Consider the following 18,970-nt stretch of genomic DNA (forward strand, 5'->3'; position numbering starts at 1 on the left):
TGAATATTGTCAAAGTACCACCAAATGCTGTTCAGCTCCCTGTGACTGTACAATGAAGTCCACCAGTTTCTTTTCCTCAATGACAGCCTGCATGTGGACTGGAACTTCCTCAGTGATGGCACTCTGTCTTGGCACTCTGAATACTGGCTGAAGGGTTCCCTGTAGCAAGCTTCTGGCCTCATCAGTCCAGAAGGCAAACCTCTGGCCATGCCTTTCAAACATTAACAACAAGATTAATCTAAAGTATTGCATAGGAAAAAGCTAAAGTATTGGTGTACAATTGCCATAAATAAATACTCAAAACAGACATTGCCATCCAGAGTCTTACATCTCTTGTTACTGATGGTCTACTGATAACATTAACTTAATGTAGTCAACAGGTGAATATACACATATTGTTTATTGTTTAGGGCTGTCATACCCATCAATTTTAAAACGCTCCATCAGAAGAAGACACCACCACTTCCGAATCAATGGCATGTCCATCTGAAAAATATGTGACAATGATGAGGAGAGTCTTTAGTTTTTAATGTATCCTTTTTCTTCAAGATGAATAGTATGTATATAAACAACATTTAAAGTAAGCAATTTCTTCTTTATTAACATTTTTAATCAACTAACCTCCTGGAATTCAAACCCCATGCTTGTCACAATGGAAAGGGTATACTGGAACAGAAAAGGAAGGAAAACCTTTTATTTACAATGTTGACAGAAGCCTGCATATACTTACCAAAAAAACCTGAGACCCTAACATAATCATAAAACTCCCACAGTCATTTCAACAGATCTGGTGTGGCAAGCCCTAAAATCAACAAAAAGAAGGATTACTGATTACTGATACGTGATACATGACTGATAGATCAAAGCAGCTGTCTTCTGTCACATGATGACTTCTATATGAAATGCAGATTACGGGCAATAGTTATATTTCTTTGGAATAGCTAATTATACATATATTATTCACCACAATATCATGCCCAGTCTTCTCAGTCCAGCTCCCAAGATCAATTTGCTGAGCAAGATCTCTATACGATAAAAAAATTAAAATAATTTGAAACAGATAGATATGTGACAACCACTGAGACATTAGGCTTTAGGATCGTAGCCAAAAACATATCAGTACAGGCTATAGGATCGTAGCCAAAACATATCAGTACAGGCAATAGGAATGTAGCCGAAATGTAAATTGCTATATGAACATGATAAACAGTATACCTCATATGTGGACCAAAAAATGGCTCTGTACTCAGCATCACCAAACCCAGACTCATGCATTGTGTACTGCGAGTCTAAAAAGATCATCTCTCTCAGGAGTGGCTTCATGATCTATAATGTGGTAATGGGTAAAGAGATGCACAAAGTTTAAAAGTCATTAGGACAAAGAGTAGAGCTGCAGTTCATGTTGTTGGAATACACATGAATTAACCAACTTAATTACCACTACATGTACTATGTAGTATCTAATAACAGTAACATTCCCTTTCACAGAGAATGAAATGTTCTGGCCCGTTTGTGTTGCTCCATGCCAGAAAGACTAAGAAGTATTTCATGTCGACATCCTCCTAACATTAATGAAAAATGTCGTCATTATGCAGATCTACATTTTTGTCACCACATACATATTTTGTTATTTTATATTCACTCACTGGAAAGTTGCCAACGATGTTGCTCCATGTAGGAACGACGTACATGTCCTTTATATAAATGTCTTTGCCCTATGGAATAAAACAGCAACTTTGAAAGTAGACAAAATAACAGAATACCGTAACAGTGGTATTGTTTTTATTATTATTATTTAGGCTTAGTCTCTAATATAAAAGTTACATACATGTTGCTGAGCTGCTTCATGAATCAATTTAAAACAGGCATTCCCAATCTGCAAGAAACAATCAAAACTCATCAGTGAACAAGAATAAAAGCAAATAAAAACATGGCGTTTCCCTTCCTCGTGTTTATCAACTTCCAACTACTCACATGATAATCCATGTTTCTTAGCAACCCCAGGCTCCAGAATTCTCCACGTGTGATACATAAGGGCCCTTCTTTCGCAATAATTTCTGCCCCAGGCCATCCTGTGTAAAGCACGTAACTGAGCTGCAAATAACAGCTATTAGTCAGATAATAGTGTGTGACATGACAAACTATTACTATTTGTACTAATTAGCTTACCAGTTTGTCCTGGATAGGATTCCATTCTTTTTCCCAGGGCTTAAATGTCACTGAGTAGTCAAGGGCCGTTGTCGGGGGCATGTTGAGGTCCGGTGTTGGGGGTACTGTCTCTGCTGAAACTAAAGTAGAAAATCACAATGAACATTACCAGCCATACGTGTTAGTGCAAGTTTAAAAAAGCTTGCACTAACAAGCTTTTTTACTCACCAGTTGGTACATCAATGTGCAATGGACCAGGTTGAGCAGTGAAGGACTGTATTTCCTAAAAGTATAAATAAATGTTTCAACAATACAAAACAGTGAATAATAATGTGCTGTATTTATAATAGAAAAGTCAATTATAATGCAGGCTTTTCTGTTATTTGTGACTATTAAAAATGTCAAATGTCTCATTCAACATTACAAAAACAATGTCAAAATGAAGAGACGTGCTGATAACATGTATTGCAGAGGTAAACAGGCAGTCAGCACAGTTTAAATATTAAGATTATTTTAACTTAATTAAAATAGTAAAACAATGAGTATTAAACAAGCTTTCAAAATGAAGACAGTAGCATTTAATGTAGCTGACAGACACATCATATCGACATGCTTTTATCATAATTTTAAGTTTAATGTGCTGGCTAGAATTTATTATCATAGTCATTAAGTCCACATATGGGCTGTTTTGTTTGGAAGGATGCATCCTCCGGAGAGTCGCATTTGTCGGTCGCATACGTCATCGAGGCTGTCTCGTTTCATAAACACGAGTAGGACACTTCGTATGCGACCTTCTTTCACGGGAATTCGGAGGATGGATGAGGTGTATCCTTCGTGGGCACTCACAACCCACAATTCTTTGCTTCAACGGAAATTTCTAAAAAATTAAAATTAAAAAAAAAATGACGCCAATTTGCCTGTAAATATGATGTTCAAACACAAGGAATGTTAATTCCTAAGTTGAAGTACCTCAGTAGATGGGTGCAGAGTATATAATATGTATAATTATATTAATATATAATTAAAATAAAGTATTAGACTAAAAGTACAACTGTAAAATCTATTTTCTTTTTTCTTTTCTCTTTACCTCATATATTCCCTTCTAGACGGAATTTGTTCCCTTCTCACTCAACGCTCGCGCTTGTTAAAGAGTGGCTTGCTGTCATAGCAACCATGTTACGTTCCGTTTCCGTTTGTCCTACGAAGGCCGTCTCGTTTAAACTAGGCTCGTTTAAAGGAGGACACTCGGTATACTGCAGCCTTCAAAGGACGCGTCCTACCTAGCATACATCCTTCCAAACGAGACACAGACATAGTTGGGGCTTGCCAGTGGCACTAGTTTCATTTAACGAATATGCAAACAGTTCGTTTTACAGTATTAGAAGCTGATGGACCATATGATGGTTTCTATATAGTGCGTTTAAGACTATAGTTAGCAACTCTCGGTCACTTCGGCTACGTTAACTTTGCTGTCCAATTCAATGCATCACAATTGTTTTTAATGTTAAACAAATAAAAATTGGTACTCACTCTGATTGTTGTCCATCTTCTATGTTGCCAGAAAAAATGCGGTCACTGGTCCTCTAATTCGCTAGGTGGCGCTGTCACAAAAAAAAAAAAAAATAGGGTCCTAGAACTGCGGTCCTGAAAATGCAGCCTCCGGTATTGCAGGATCATGCTACTCGCCAGCAGCGAGAGGGGCTACGTCATTGCCTAAAGTGTCATAGAGGGGGCGGGGCATCTCGATCGGGGATGAGCTTCAAACATGAGAGCGTAACCTCTGGGTTGTGTTCCCTATCAAAACAGTTTTGATCTCAAAAAGCGCTTCCAGCAGCTGGGGTGTATGAGGAGCAAAAGCGCAAAGCGATTTACCTCGATCAGGTAGCGAAGGAGGTGAAAGTAGGAGTGGAAGAGGGGGGGCAGTGGCTGGATTTACTGAAAGAAAACAATATGGCCGCGGTGGAGCTGGAATGGATCCCAGAGACCCTGTACAACACTTCTATCTCAGCCGTGGTCGATAACTACAGCCGAGCGCGACGGGACATCCGCTCTCTGCCTGAAAATATACAGTTTGATGTGTACTACAAGGTAAGAGAGACAGAGAACGAGTCCAGTACGGAACAAACGTTAAAAGCATCTGACACTCTTCACTAGCTGGTCGGCTAACAAAACTGCAACAGCCTATTAGTAGATCGCTCGAGCTAGGAGACAGTTTAACCGTTAGATTTTACAAAACGTGTTAATGACAGCTTCTTTGCAGGGTTTCTGGGTTAGGAGTGCATTCATTTTTCTGTGACACACTGGGTTAAGATTGATTTGAGTGGACACTATGTTCCAGTTATCCCTTAGCCCATAGCTTATCTAATGCTGCAAGGCGGAATGAGGTGTTGTTCACTGTGTCAGTCCTAGTTAACCATAAACCTATTTAACATTTCCCTGTTTCACTCTTAGCCTTCTTTTATTGTGTGTGCTAGCTCAGTATAATGAGCTTAATGTAATTACATGCGAGTATTTAAACCATAACCGTCTTCCCAAAGAATTTATGAGTTTGATAAGACAGTTGACATCTGTGGATAATATACTTTGGCCTTCAAATTTTGAATGGTTTGCTAACAACTAATACTGCTGTAAAAAGAAGCTAACAGACACTCTCAAACACAATGAAAGACATTTATGTATGGTACCACCCAATTACTTATAATAGCTCACATTAATCTTTATTTGATGTGAGATAGGTGGCTTTTTTAAGGGTTTGAATCACATTGTTATGCTGGTAGGCTATCAAACATGGCTTTGTTTATGTTTTCTGAGGCTAGTCGGTTTATCCACACAGCAACCTGTTTAACTTGTCCTTTTCTTTTTAATTTGATGCACCTTTTTGGTTAGTTAGGTACCTAATGTGATTAGACCAATCCCACTATTTTATATGCAAATTGCAAAGACTATCAGAGTTTGTTGTGTGCAGTGACAAATGATGATGAGTAATGATGACAGTTTTGTAGTGTCTATTTTGACAAGGCCAAGAAAATATCTGAATTTTGTTTCTACATCCCCAACTGAAATTTCAATGATTTCACAAGTCAAGTTTAGCCAGACCCCAAATAGATGAATGAAGAATGTTTATTGACACAAATGGGGTCTCTTTTTGTGAATTTGTTCTAGAGATCTTATCTACCACAAATCTTATCTTCACTTGAGAGTTCATCTTATTTTGGGATGATCTTGGCTATGATTGCTTTTAATGGAAGACTGGGGTTAAGTTACCCTCCTGCAAAATGGTTTAAGCATTTAATCAATACATTATGTTTAATTTTCACAGTTCTGTAAAGTCAGGCCAGGAGTCGCATTGATGTTTTTGGTGTCTGATACCAGATGTGCCATATAAAAACAGAATGTTTAGTTGAGAGTTTGGCACACATATTAGTCTTGCACAAAGTCTCCTCAGCTGTACGTTCTTTCTCCATAACAGCTACTTTTCCTGGTTTTCTGGGTTGTAGCAGTCCCAAGGGAAAGGCTGAGTTGTCTTTGTTGTGTCACATGTAAAACAGGGGTCAGCAGTATCACATTTCTTCATGTATTCCAGCTTTACCAGCAAGGCCGACTCTGCCAGCTGGGTGGGGAGTTCTGTGAGCTGGAGGTCTTTGCCAAAGTCCTCAGGGCCTCTGACAAAAGGTATTTAACATGTGAATCCACCATTAGTCTGTCCATTACATGGCACAGAATGTCATTTAAAGCCCCATACATTAATGTATGAGATTGAGTGTGTATATATTTTTGGCTCATGATTGAAATCTCACATGATGCAGTGTGGCCCAGGCCTTCATTGGCATCTTCACCAGACTTGGTTGTGTACAGTAATATTTAGTGATAGACAGGCAGGTCGATATTTGTTCATTTTGAGATTGGCCAATAACAGTGTCTGCTTGGCCAAGTAAGTGTCACTTCCAAAGTCTACTGATTACAAACTGACAAATTTCAGTTTTCAAAACTTTTTTAGTCAATTGAGTAAATATTGTATAAAATAAGTGTTTATTTCACTTCAGCAATTCTGTGTACATCTCATTTGCTGTCAGTCAGTCCTGTTGTTGGGAAAAGATGTATATTCCATTTAAAATATCACTGGGACCAATTCATTTATACTTGGTCATTAATACTGTACTTATAATATTATCACATTACTGTATTTTAACCTAGATTCTGCCATGAAAATAGCCATTGAAGTTGACATGGTGTTAAAAGCAAACAAGCAAACGTATTTGCAATCGTCCACCCTGCTCTTTAATATTGGTATCTGCATTCGACCACTGAAAAACTCATATCAGTAAATCACTAGTAATATTACCCCATCTCCTTCATAAAGTTAAAGAAAAGTTATTTTACCCTCACACAAATAACAGTAATGATATGTCTCTATTAATGAGAGAAACAGTGATATTGACCTTGATGGAAGACCCGTCATGGAGACTTAAAAAAATATTTAACCAAAAATAAAATTTACTCACCCTCATGCTGTCCCAGATGTGTATGGCTTTCTTTCTTAGGAAGATCAAAAATTAAGATTTTTAGAAGAATATCTCAGCTGTGTTGTTCAATACTATGCAAGTGAATGTTGACCAAAACTTTGGTCAATATTTAAGTCCTTTTTCCTATATATTCTCCTCCCTTTCCTGTAGTTGGCGATATGCATGAAGAATGCATATCGGCAAAAACTCTTAGGAGAGAAGAGCACTCGGGAGGGCTGTTTGAAAGTGAAACTTAAATTTTGATCGGTTTCTCGACCACACCTATCATATCGCTTCTGAAGACATGGATTTAACCACTGGAGTCGTATGAATTACTATGAATTTGAGGCTTTTTGAGCCTCAAAGTTTTGGACCCTGTTGACTTAACATATATGGACCTACAGAGCTCAGATATTCTAAAAATCTTTGTTTGTGTTAGCAGAAGAAAGAACATCATACACATCTGGGAATGGCATGAGAGTGAGTAAATGATGAGAGAACTTTCATTTTTGGGTAAACTTTCACTTTAAAATTTCTATTCCTTCCATAGGCACCTCCTGCACCACTGCTTCCAGGCTCTGATGGATCACGGTGTGAAAGTCGCTTCAGTCCTGGCCAACTCCTTCAGCCGTAGATGTTCATACATTGCAGAGTCTGATGCGCATGTGAAAGAGAAAGCTATACAGTTCGGCTTTGTTTTAGGTATGCTAGTGTGGCTCCCTTTTCTTGGATGACCCCTTCAGCTTGTTCCTCTGGCTAATGGAATAATGCTTTTCTGTTATCCTCAGGTGGCTTCTTATCAGATGCCGGCTGGTATGGAGATGCAGAGAAAGTCTTCCTGTCGTGCCTCCAGCTGTGCACACTACACGATGAGGTTCTACACTGGTATCGTGCGGTGGAGTGCTGTGTGAGGTGAGGCCGTCCTCTCAGCTCTTGTTTTTCAAGCCAAAACGAAATTAAATGGTAACCTAGTCACATAAACTGTGGGGTATTGTGAAGCCACACTCACATTCACACTCTTATACTTTGTGTGCCAGGTTGCTTCATGTGCGTAATGGCAACTGCAAATATCACCTGGGAGAAGAAACCTTCAAGCTGGCCCAGTCTTATATGGACAAACTAGCCAAACACGGCCATCAGGCAAATAAGGCTGCTCTGTATGGAGAACTGTGTGCCTTGCTCTTTGCCAAAAGCCACTATGATGAGGTAAGTGTCTAGCAATGGATGCAGGGTTAGGGGTGTTTGGAGAACTGCCCTTCAGTTGCCAAAGTGTATACCTTGTGTGTTTCAGGCATATAGGTGGTGTATAGAGGCTATGAGGGAGATCACAGTTGGCTTACCTGTGAAAGTAGTAGTTGATGTTCTGAGACAAGCCTCTAAGGTCAGTGACTGCATTGTTGATCATCAGAGAACATGCATGTTTGAGTCTTATTAAATATAGGCCCATGTGAACTTACATTTTTCGATTTTAAAGGGATAGTACACCCTAAAATGAAAATTCTCTCATCATTTACTCACCCTCATGCCATCCCAGATGTATATGACCTTCTTTCTTCTGCAGAACACAAACGAAGACTTTTTAGAAAAAAATCTCTTTGTTGGGCCATTCAATGCAAGTGAAGCTCCAAAAAGCACAAAGGCAGCATAAAAGTAATCCATAAGACTCCAGTGGTTAAGTCCATATCTTCAGAAGTGATATGATAGGTGTGGGTAAGAAACAGATCAATATTTAAGCCCTTTTTTATTACAAATCTACACTTTCTCCAGCCCTTCTTTACGCGTTCATGAGAGGACCGAGTTGTTGTTCTGTTTTTTGCTGATACACATTCTTCTTGCATATTGCCACCTACTTGTCAGAGGAGAATGAAAAAAGGGAGGGATAAAGGAAAAGAATATATAAATGATAGTTGCACAACAGCCCAGTAGGTGACTATATGTACAAAGAATGCAAATCGGCCATAAACAGAAGAAGAACCCTATGAACGTACATAGGAGGGCTATTTAAAAGTAGATTTATAGTAAAAAAAAAAAAAAAGAACTTAAATATTTATGTTTCTCACCTTCACCTATCCTATCGCTTCTGAAACATGGATTTAACCACTGGAGTCTTATGGATTACTTTTATGCTGCCTTTATGTACTTTTTGGAGCTTCAAAGTTCTGGCCAACATTTCAATGTTTTTTTGTTTTTTTCATTAAATGAAAGTGAAAAGTGACCAAGGCTAACATTTTGCCTAACATCTCCTTTTGAGTCATATTGGTTTGGAACAACAGGAAGGAGTGCAAATATTGACAGAATTGTAATTTTTGTGTGAACTACCCCTTTAATTTCAGTACTGCTGAATTATATATATATATATATATATTAGAAAGGTGTATTTAGTGAATATAAAACATCCTTGTTCATCCCTGCAGGCTTGTGTTGTTAAGCGGGAGTTTAGGAAAGCTGAACAACTGATAAAGCATGCAGTGTTTTTAGCACGGTAAGATATCTTTCATAAGCTGTATATTTCTTTTGAAAGCATGGGATGGGGGGTGTTGAAATATGTTCAGCTTGACAATGATGAAATGCTTATGTATTATCACATTGTATTTTTAGGGAGCATTTTGGGCACAAGCACCCGAAATACTCTGATACACTACTAGATTATGGATTTTATCTCTTAAACGTGGATAATATCTGTCAATCAGTGGCTATTTACCAGGTGAGCCAAGAACTATTTAAACTTAGGGTACTTTGCCAACATTTTCTCATTTACTGGAAGATGATGGGTAATTTATATGATATTGGTGTGATCTACCCTCAGACTGCACTCGATATTCGGCAGTCAGTGTTCGGAGGAAAGAATATCCATGTTGCCACGGCACATGAGGACCTGGCCTACTCTTCCTACGTCCATCAGTACAGTTCTGGTAAATTTGACAATGCACTGTAAGTATCTTAATCCCATCCTAAGTGTTTATTAGATATTCAGAGAAAGAATCATGAGCCTTAAAGGTGCACTCAGTAACTGTTTGTGTTGCACTGGCCAATATGGCAGTCTACTTATAATGACACTTAGAGATGTGGATGCAGCAACATGCAAAAGCAATAGTTTTTGGCTACTGATGCCATTGTATAAATGCGCTATTCAGTCACATTAAATGTATTCCACAAGCGTGGAAATATGTGTTCACGTGGTCATGTGATCTCGGCATGGCAGCCCCATGGAGCGACCCACTCCATGTAAATTATAAACAATTATTATTAGGCAATTGATATGACTTTGTCTCATGTGAGTGAACGTGATTTTAAACACTTTCAAAAGTACTATTCACATCTTTAGGGGTAAAACTTTTGTAGTGTGCTTTTGAGTGCACTTTTAAACTTATTTTTATCCCACTTTGAATGTAGGTGATTTATCCATATTCAATAAAGGTGTATAAGTTGTCAATACATAATAGGTCAGAGGCAAAATAGCAGTGCTGTTTCTATTAAGTAATGAAAGTCCTAGAAAAAAAGAGTTCCTTTTTTTAGGCTCACTAATGAAAATATGAATAATTTAATTGGTGCTATGAGTCACCTCTTGGAAAGTGAGATGCTACATTGGTGAAATCATTCCAAAACAAAACATTGTTTTGGATTGCATCTAATCTGGTATGAACTTTTAAATGATTTATTTGTCCCCTGAGTGTTTGATTTTTAAGAATGCAAGTCCAGAAAACAGATGCCTTGTAGTTGCCCTAACCTTTAACACGGTTAAGTTGTTCTTTTAGATGTGTTTTTCCTCTCATTTTTTATTACTTTTTTTTTATATGGAAGTGATTATTGAATAATGTTTACCAATTTCATGCTGTGAATTTTGCTGGTAGATTCCATGCAGAACGTGCCATAGACATCATAACTCACATACTCCCTGAAGACCATCTGCTGTTGGCCTCATCCAAGAGGGTGAAAGGTGAGACTAGCACTTCCAAAAGCTTTCATAACTAATTCACAGCTGCATTTCTGGAATGACAACATTAAGATGGCCCTTGACAGTTCAAAGTACTATTAAATTTTCACTCTTGACGTAGGGCTGTCATGATTATGAAATTTGACTGACAATTAATTGTTAAACAAATAATTGCGATTATGATGATTAATTGTCTGTTTTAGGGCTGTGACGATGAATTGTCTCGTTAAGGGCTTTCACGATTAACTGTCATATAAATTGGTATTTTTTTAAGGTGTGCTTTCTTTCTGCATGTGCGCTTCATACACCTTAAGACGTCATTTTTATATATTTAACTTTAAATATATAAATCAAATAATAAAATAGGGATATGATTTCCTTTTAAGGCTGTAAAAACTTACGAATGACATGAAAAATAATGTTTTAAATATCAAAATCTTTCTAAATACTTAAAATATGTCTCTTTTTTTTGGTCAACTTTAGTTTTGGTCTATTTTACATGTACACTTGTTTTTGAACTCATCATAATGTTTCATCATTTTATCACTCCACAGAAATAAAGTGTGCGTCTCCTCTGTCACTGCTTGTCATTAACACAGCGTGTATAAACCAGGAACATTTGCCATCACACGATCATTTAAAGTGAAACCGGAGTGCTTTTCATTCACTATCAAAGTTTCTACTTGTTTGTTTACATTTTCGCGGGAGTTTGGCGAGCCTCTGCTGACAACACTCGCTTCACACGCTCTTCAGGACAGGAGCTGACAGGAGCTTGTTGACATCTGCGGCGCTTGGACTCGGTGTTCAACTGAATGACATACAAATGCGCCGTTCATGGCATTTAAAAGTATATTCCCTTAAATTTCCCTTATTTGGGCATCAAAATGTGATGGAAATTTTAATGCCCAATAATCGCAGTTGTCTCAAATAAATGCGGTTAGATCGAATAACCACAATCAGATGGTTATTTAATAATCGTGAAAGGCCTACTCTTGAGGTGATTAGATTTGTTCAGGAGTTATCATATCAAAGTTCATTTGTATTTTTGATGTTCCATCTCTAGCCCTGATCCTGGAGGAGATCGCCATTGACTGCCATAACAAAGAAACGGAGGAACGTCTCCTGCAGGAGGCCCATGATCTGCACCTCTCCTCCCTCCAGTTGGCCAAAAAAGCCTTCGGAGAGTTTAACGTTCAGACGGCTAAACACTACGGCAACCTGGGCCGCCTCTACCAATCCATGCGCAAATTCAAGGTTCTAATTAATACTATACCTTCCTTAATAAAACATGTTTAAATGTTACGATTTCTATGACAATGGTTCTAAACTGATCTGAGGTTCTCAACTGGATCGCAGGTCTGTTCTGATGGGCTCGCAGACAGCAGAGGGAAAAAAAAGTTTCACTTTGAAAGTTTTTTTTTATTTCTTTTTCTAAAGCAACGAATGAGGAATACAGTAAAAGCGATTCATCCTTAGGAGGCAATATTATGCCTGCAATATAAGATTAGGGAGGAGGGTGAGAGACAGTGGTGAAAAAATGGAGTGAGATTTTATGTACATGAAACGTCAGTTCTCGTTGTCAACGTGTTGGATGCAGGAGAAATGGGCAGGAGTAAAGACCTGAGTGACTTTGACAATGGCCATATTGGTATGGCCAGGTGACTGGGTCAGAGCATCTCTGAAACAGCAAGGCTTGTGGGGTGCTCCCGGTCAGCAGTGGTGAGCACCTACTGACAGTGTTCCGAGGAGGGACAAACCAGCGAAAGAGATATATCTTTAGATGTTTCTTGAGAGCAGTTCGAGAATCAGCAGTTCGGGTGGAGTTTTGAAGGTCGCTCCACCAGTGAGGAGCGGTGGAAGTAAAAGTCAGAGAAAGTGATTTTGTGCATCTCGGAGATGGCACCTCTAGGCGCCGTTCCCCCACTGATCGCAATCTTCTAGAATGCACATAGACTTGAAGTACTGAGTGTAGAAACGGGGGAGCAGAGCTAGAGGATGTTCTGTATGCAAGCATCAGTACCTTGACCTTGACGCAAGCTACCATTGGCAGCCAGTGCATTTTCATGAAAGAGCATTGCAATAGTCCAGTCTAGAAATGACAAGAGCTTGGATAAGATGTTATGCATGCTCTGATAGGAAAGGTCAAGGTCTATGCAAGGTCAAAGGAAATAAAACCCTGACTACATTAAATACGGGTTCACTTGCAGTAGGATAGACATTTCTATGTTTGGTTTTAAGGACATTTTTGTTTACTTTTGTATAAAATGAAGCAAAACCAGTTGAGAACCACTGTCCTTTAATAAAAGGAAATCACTACTGGTGGATCATTGTGTAAGCATATGTGCTTTTTATATTGTGCAAGCCAAACTCAAGACAGAGTGCTTTTAAGGTCGCTGTTGTGCTAACTTTCCATTCCATGGTGTGATTTGTAATGCAGGAGGCAGAGGAGATGCACATCAAGGCCATTCAGATCAAGGAGCAGCTGTTGGGGCAGGAGGACTATGAGGTGGCTCTGTCAGTGGGACACTTGGCCTCACTCTACAACTATGACATGAATCAGTATGATGATGCCGAGCGCCTCTACTTGCGCTCCATCGCCATTGGTGAGGGCTACTATTTATCTGTCTTTTTGTTGTTATTGTTGATGCATTGTGGACAATTTATAGAATGCTTATGTTTTACCCAGCCATTGGCGAATAATTAAATCATTTGTTTGGGTTTCCAAATATAAGGTCATGGAAAACCTGGAAATATAAGGGAATATTAAAATGGTGATTTCTGGCATGGAAAAGTCATGTAAATGTATAAAATCTTAATAAATGATGGATATTTATTAAATATTATTTTTTTCTAGTTATGCTCAGCTCTAAAATATTTCATTTGCTTGAAATTGATTTTTCTGAGTAGCCTAAAAGGTTTTTAAAATATCCTTGTCATGGAAATTTATCAAAAGGTGTGGGAACCATGCAAACATAAAATAACTCTCTTATAAAAATGTTTTAATGTTTGTATATTTTTTTCCCTCAGGCAAGAAGCTGTTTGGGGAGGGTTACAGTGGACTGGAATATGACTACAGAGGCCTCATAAAACTGTACAACTCCGTTGGAAACTACGAGAAGGTCTTTGAGTATCACAACATTCTGTCCAACTGGAACCGTTTAAGGGACAGGCAGTTTGCCGTAGCTGACGCGCTGGAGGACGTCAACACGAGCCCCCAGGCCACAGAGCAGGTGGTGCAGTCTTTCCTGGTGTCCCAGAGCCATGGAGCAGGACGCTCCTGCTTGGGCTAACGGCCAGAATGCCCACTGCTCAACTCACATAGATGCTCACACACCCACCCTCATTATCACACACATTCATACCGATTTATTCACATGTAGTCAAGAAGGGCGGGGAGTGCTTTTATCAAGAGCTTTTCAAGATCGGACTTGACTGTCAGTTTGCTCGTACCAGCAACTCCCCTCGCCCTGCTCATTTACATTATAATGGGAGAAAAACCATTGCATATTTCCACTAACACGATGGATAAGCAACCATTTGACGAATTTGATTCTCTGATGACTGAAAACGTAAGAACTTGAGCAGTCCAACATAGAGCTTTGCTCACGGAAATGCCCTTTGATTATGTGTCACCATGTTTTTGATTATTGAAATTTTATTTACATTTGTATCTAAAGGAGAGGTGCTCCACACTACAGGAATAGTTTGTTTATTACTGCATCATCTATTTGTGGAGAACATTGCTCTGTGCAGCACCCACTGAATCAGATTTGATGAGAAAAGCACCATCACTCCTATAAATGAGTGGGAACATCCGTAAACTTGCGTGTCCCCATTAACACAAGGATTAGAGGTTGACTTCATGTAATGCAAAGCTTTGCATTGAGGATTACCTGTGTGCTCTCTGGAAAATGAGACCAGCCATGTTACATTATGGACCATTATGTTGTTTTTTTGCTTTTTTTATTAATTAATGTCATCTATGGACCAGTGGGTTTACAATTGTTCTAGATACCTTGTTTTAATCTCTCTCTTCTGGTTTTGTATTCCCTTAGGACTGACATAGCTCATTTTAAACTGCCAATAATTTATATGCAAGGTATGCTACGATTTGTAGGTGTAACATTGCAAATGGATGAGCCAAAATGTCTTCTGTTAATAATAAGTGTGAGACTACAGCTAACGTCTTTTGCCATATCAAGTAAACGGAGTGGGCGACAGGTTTGTGAAGCTGGCTTTTGTGCAGAGTGGAGCCTTTTAACACAACACACATTCACATAAACACTAAGCTGGAGTGGTGGTAGCTACAGGACCAGGTTTCCTAGGTCATTGTCATTATCCTTTCAGAGCTCAGCCCTTGGTGGCGTTGATTAACACCCCTGGCCTGCTGCCAACTGACTGGACACACAGGAAAGGGCTGAGCACAGCACCTGTCTTTGTGAAGAGGCACCACTGCAGGGGAACCAGTGGTTGGTGGGAATAGTTAGCAAGGGGAGCAAATCAATGCACGTTTGTAGTGCCAGCGCTTCTGATATTACAATGAGGCTGAAATAGATATTTGCTAAATGCACCTGTACCACTGTTTTCCAAATCCACTCCAGATCCATTTCACTGCCTTTCTCCTAAAAGCTCCTCTCTCAAATATCTCTAAAATCATCACAGACTCATAGAAAAGCTTTGCTCTAACTCAAATTTAAAAGATAAACGTTTCAAATTAAGCCCCAGGAGTCACATCTAGGCCTCTAGAGTTTATTTCATGGTCATGCCATCAAAAGAACAAATGCTTAATATCATAACTGACATGACCACTCATTAAATTGGCATTCCATTATGTCTCCTCATAGAGCTCTCATTGTTTTTGCATCTACAGAAACAGCCTTAATGCAGGCTAAGCATCACCAAGACCCATAATTTAGAATGTGCTGTTAAATGTGTTGCAGCTTTGTGCACGCAATCCCCCCAACCATGGCAGCAGCTGAAGACCCAGCCTTAGTCTTAAAGGGCTCTCAGCTGGTGAGGATCTACTTTGTCAACCTTGTCAAGTAGCTTGCACCACCTGTGGCATTTCGAACACTGCACCGTTTCAGCTAGCCCCATTTTAACTAATATACTGAGTCACAGATTACCCATGTGAGGGACATCGTAATGTAGTCGCCTTCACTCCCAAGAAATCCCTTCATTGTCACATGTAGAGGTTTAATCTCAAATAATCAGATTTACCTTATGTTCTCAATACCATATAGGAGAAATGAGGAATCAGAATGGAGTTATAGGAAGGAGAAGAATTTGCCTTGGTCAAAGAGATGAAGATGGAGTAATGGAATATGGTAACAAATAAACTGTGATCTTGAAAACTTTAAGTGCATTTCAGTTGAATGTTTGCAGTAAATGGACTGAATTAGTAGACTTCTCAAATCAGAAGGTTTAGGTGAGCTTCTGAACTATGAACGTCAGATGTGAAAATAAAGCACAGGGAAGCGGAGTGGATAATGAATGAATTTACAACGTAGCTCTGATTGCTTTTGTCTGAATGTTGATTTAATGGGATAGTTCACCCAAAAATAAAAATCCTCTCATCATTTACTCACCCTTATGACATCCCAGATGTGTATGACTTTCTTTCCTCTGCAGAACTCAAATTAAGATTTTTATAAGAATATCTCAGCTCTTTTGGTCCATACCATGCAAGTGAATGGGTGGCAAAATTTTGAAGCTCCAAAAATCACATAAATTAGCATAAAAGTAATCCATAAAACTCCAGTGGTTAAATCTAATGACTTCAAAAGTGATATAATTGTTGTAGGAGAGAAACAGATCAATATTTAAGTCCATTTTTTTTTACAATAAATTCTCCTCCCTGCTCAGCCAGTCTCCACTTTCACATTCTTTTTGTGTTTTTGGTGATTCACATTCTTCATGCATATCGCCCCCTACTGGGCAGGAAGAAGAATTTCTAGAAAAAAAGGACAAGGAATTGAACTGTTTCTCACCCACACCTATCATATCACTTCTAAAGTTATGGATTAAAACACTGAAATTGTATGGATTACTTTTATTATGCCTTTATGTGCTTTTTGGAGCATCAAAATTTTGGTACTCATTCACTTGCATTGTATGAACCTACAGAGCTGGGATATTAATCTAAAAATCGTAATTTGTGTTCTGCAGAAAAAAAGAACGTCACACATCTGGAATGGCATAAGGGTGAGTAAATAAGAGAATTTTCATTTTTGGGTGAACTATCTGTTTAAGGGCTCATTTGTCAACCTCAATGGGCATTTTGTGGTTAGAAACATAAATGGGTGATAGACATTGAGGAGCTATCAAAATTTTGAGACTGTTATTGATCAGAATGGGCTGCAATCCCTTGGAACAAAGTGCTTTTTGGTCAAACATTCTCTTTGCATGTTTAAGTAATTATGTGTACATAGATATAGATGCATAGCTACAAGTTGTTAATGTCTCTGTGAGCTCCATAGTGATGTACACACAAAAAATACATGTGTTGTTGCTCAGAGCAGTTAATACTGTAAATACCCCAGGGATTGATATTCATAAACATTTAAACTTTGCTATTACAAAGTGTTGAATTGATCATGGAAATTAATGAATAGTATCCTCTGATAAAAAAGGCAATCAATCAATGCACTAAATTAATAACACCGAACGTGTTGGCATTGTTATACACAGGACATACAGTACTGTGCAAAGGTTTTAGGCACTTGGGAAAAATTTTGCATAGTGAGGATGTCTTCAAAAATAATACCATAAATAGTTTTCATTTATCAATTAATGTCATGCAAAGTCCAGTAAACATAAAAAAGCTAAATCAATATTTGTTGTGACCACCTTTGCTTTCAAAACAGCATCAATTCTCCTAGGTACACCTGGACACAGTTTTTTATAGTTGTTGGCAGATAGGATGTTCCAAGCTTCTTGGAGAATTTGCCACAGTTCTTCTATCTATTTAGGCTGTCTCAATTGCTTCTGCCTTCTTGTAATCTCAGACTGACTCAATATTCAGTGGGGGGCTCTGCAGGGGCCATGCCATCTGTTGCAGGGCTCCCTGTTCTTCTATTCTATTCTGTTTGCAAAAGAAATGTTTGGGAGTCTAAAATGTATATTTCCTATTGACACACTAAAGCTGAAAATATTAATAACCATCTTAAGACAAATGTTTTTGTGAAGTATCTTATGTGCCTAAGACTTTTGCACAGTACTGTACTAAAGCTGTTGAACTTGGTCTCTCACTGCAACCCTGTGCTGTCCTTCAAAGTCTGACCTCAGAGAGTTGGAGAATTAAATTACAGGTTGCAAAAGGGATTACTAACTATGGAGAATGCTCACTGCATGGAACAGCATTCATCACCTTGCTGAGTGATAAAGAGGGGCCTTTTTGAACAATGCTGATTATCTTAATGAAATCCTCACATTCATTCGTTTGCAATGTCTGTATGCAGCCATGCATAGTTTGCGTTTTAGCCAAAGTGCTGTTTCAGGTTACTCATTCTACTATTGCATCGGAGTGGTACCCTGAGCATCAGATAGGAGGATGAGGATCCTAAGTGGAATTGATCTCATGATTTTGTTTTAAATAGCTGTTTGAGTCTGAATATCCATTCAAGACACTCTAGAAGTGTTTTTGATTAAGTCCAATGACAAAGAAAAGGAAAGTAATTGTGTTATTAAATTGATACCTTACTGTTACCCTGGTAATGTCAGTAACCTGTGCCACAGTGAGCCTCTGCTTGGATACTCTTCATGTAGGGTTCATTCATTGGCTGTATGTAACTCACATCTCAGTAGAGTCTGCTGTACTTTGTACATCTGTAATCACCAAATTATTATTAAACTCGTTTGTATCCACCATTGTGAAAATATGTAACCACTTCAAACACAAAAAATGTAGAGCTGTCTAATAGACTACAATGAGCAATATTGCTTTTGAAGTATTAAATGCTTTATTTTTTGCCTTTACGTTGATAATTCTCCACCTGTTCCTGAATTCAGTATGATATTAAGAGTCCATGACTTCAATGAATGCAACAGAAGATCCTATAGAAACCACACTATTGTGTGGATTAGTGGCTGAACCAAAAAAAATACTATAATCAGCATGTGAACCTTTATGATATTTGCTCACTTTTTCCACCAGTGTAATCATGATTATAGTCTGAGGCCAAAAATATCACTTATGAAATCTCTCTCAAAGCATTGTAACCTGCCTCAAAACAAAGTTTTTATAAAGAGTATAATTAGTATGCAACTTTTCAAAAATAGTTTAAAGCCATTGGATATATCAGGAGCCACTAATTAAAGAAATATTTCACCCAAAAATGAAAATTCTCTTATCTTTTACTTACTCTCATGCCATCCCAGATGTGTA

At 38.4% G+C, this 18,970-nt stretch overlaps 2 protein-coding genes across 2 annotated transcripts in view; one reads left to right on the forward strand and one right to left on the reverse strand.

Moving 5' to 3' along the window:
- LOC127429472 (PWWP domain-containing DNA repair factor 3B-like) overlaps positions 1-3,728 on the reverse strand; it is a 5,490-nt gene extending 1,762 nt beyond the window's left edge. The window contains exons 1-9 of the mRNA XM_051678474.1: positions 3,679-3,728; positions 2,377-2,431; positions 2,170-2,288; positions 1,975-2,094; positions 1,829-1,876; positions 1,647-1,715; positions 622-1,326; positions 422-486; positions 19-211 (exon numbers count right to left, since the gene is read on the reverse strand). Coding sequence (XP_051534434.1) covers positions 19-211; positions 422-486; positions 622-642 — 279 coding nt within the window. The 5' untranslated portion in view covers positions 643-1,326; positions 1,647-1,715; positions 1,829-1,876; ... (2 more) ...; positions 2,377-2,431; positions 3,679-3,728. The remainder of the gene's footprint in view (positions 1-18; positions 212-421; positions 487-621; positions 1,327-1,646; positions 1,716-1,828; positions 1,877-1,974; positions 2,095-2,169; positions 2,289-2,376; positions 2,432-3,678) is intronic.
- Positions 3,729-3,886: 158 nt separating this feature from the next.
- On the forward strand, positions 3,887-18,450 carry LOC127429470 (amyloid protein-binding protein 2). The gene is made up of 13 exons (XM_051678473.1): positions 3,887-4,236; positions 5,732-5,820; positions 7,201-7,352; positions 7,439-7,562; positions 7,688-7,856; positions 7,942-8,031; positions 9,065-9,132; positions 9,249-9,354; positions 9,457-9,581; positions 10,502-10,587; positions 11,648-11,838; positions 13,022-13,187; positions 13,612-18,450. Exons 1-13 carry the CDS (start codon positions 4,099-4,101, stop codon positions 13,872-13,874), a joined length of 1,767 nt encoding a protein of 588 aa, XP_051534433.1. The 5' UTR covers positions 3,887-4,098; the 3' UTR covers positions 13,875-18,450.
- The last annotated feature ends 520 nt before the right edge of the window (positions 18,451-18,970 follow it).

Source organism: Myxocyprinus asiaticus, chromosome 39, assembly GCF_019703515.2.
Source record: "Myxocyprinus asiaticus isolate MX2 ecotype Aquarium Trade chromosome 39, UBuf_Myxa_2, whole genome shotgun sequence".
Taxonomy (NCBI): domain Eukaryota; kingdom Metazoa; phylum Chordata; class Actinopteri; order Cypriniformes; family Catostomidae; genus Myxocyprinus; species Myxocyprinus asiaticus.

Bases quoted from the DNA above. Each gene is read 5' to 3' on its own strand.
- LOC127429470 (XM_051678473.1), top strand. From the start codon at position 4,099: ATGGCCGCGGTGGAGCTGGAATGGATCCCAGAGACCCTGTACAACACT. The intron at 4,237-5,731 runs GTAAGAGAGACA...CATGTATTCCAG, and splicing joins AGTTTGATGTGTACTACAAG to CTTTACCAGCAAGGCCGACT. The intron at 7,353-7,438 runs GTATGCTAGTGT...TGTTATCCTCAG, and splicing joins ACAGTTCGGCTTTGTTTTAG to GTGGCTTCTTATCAGATGCC.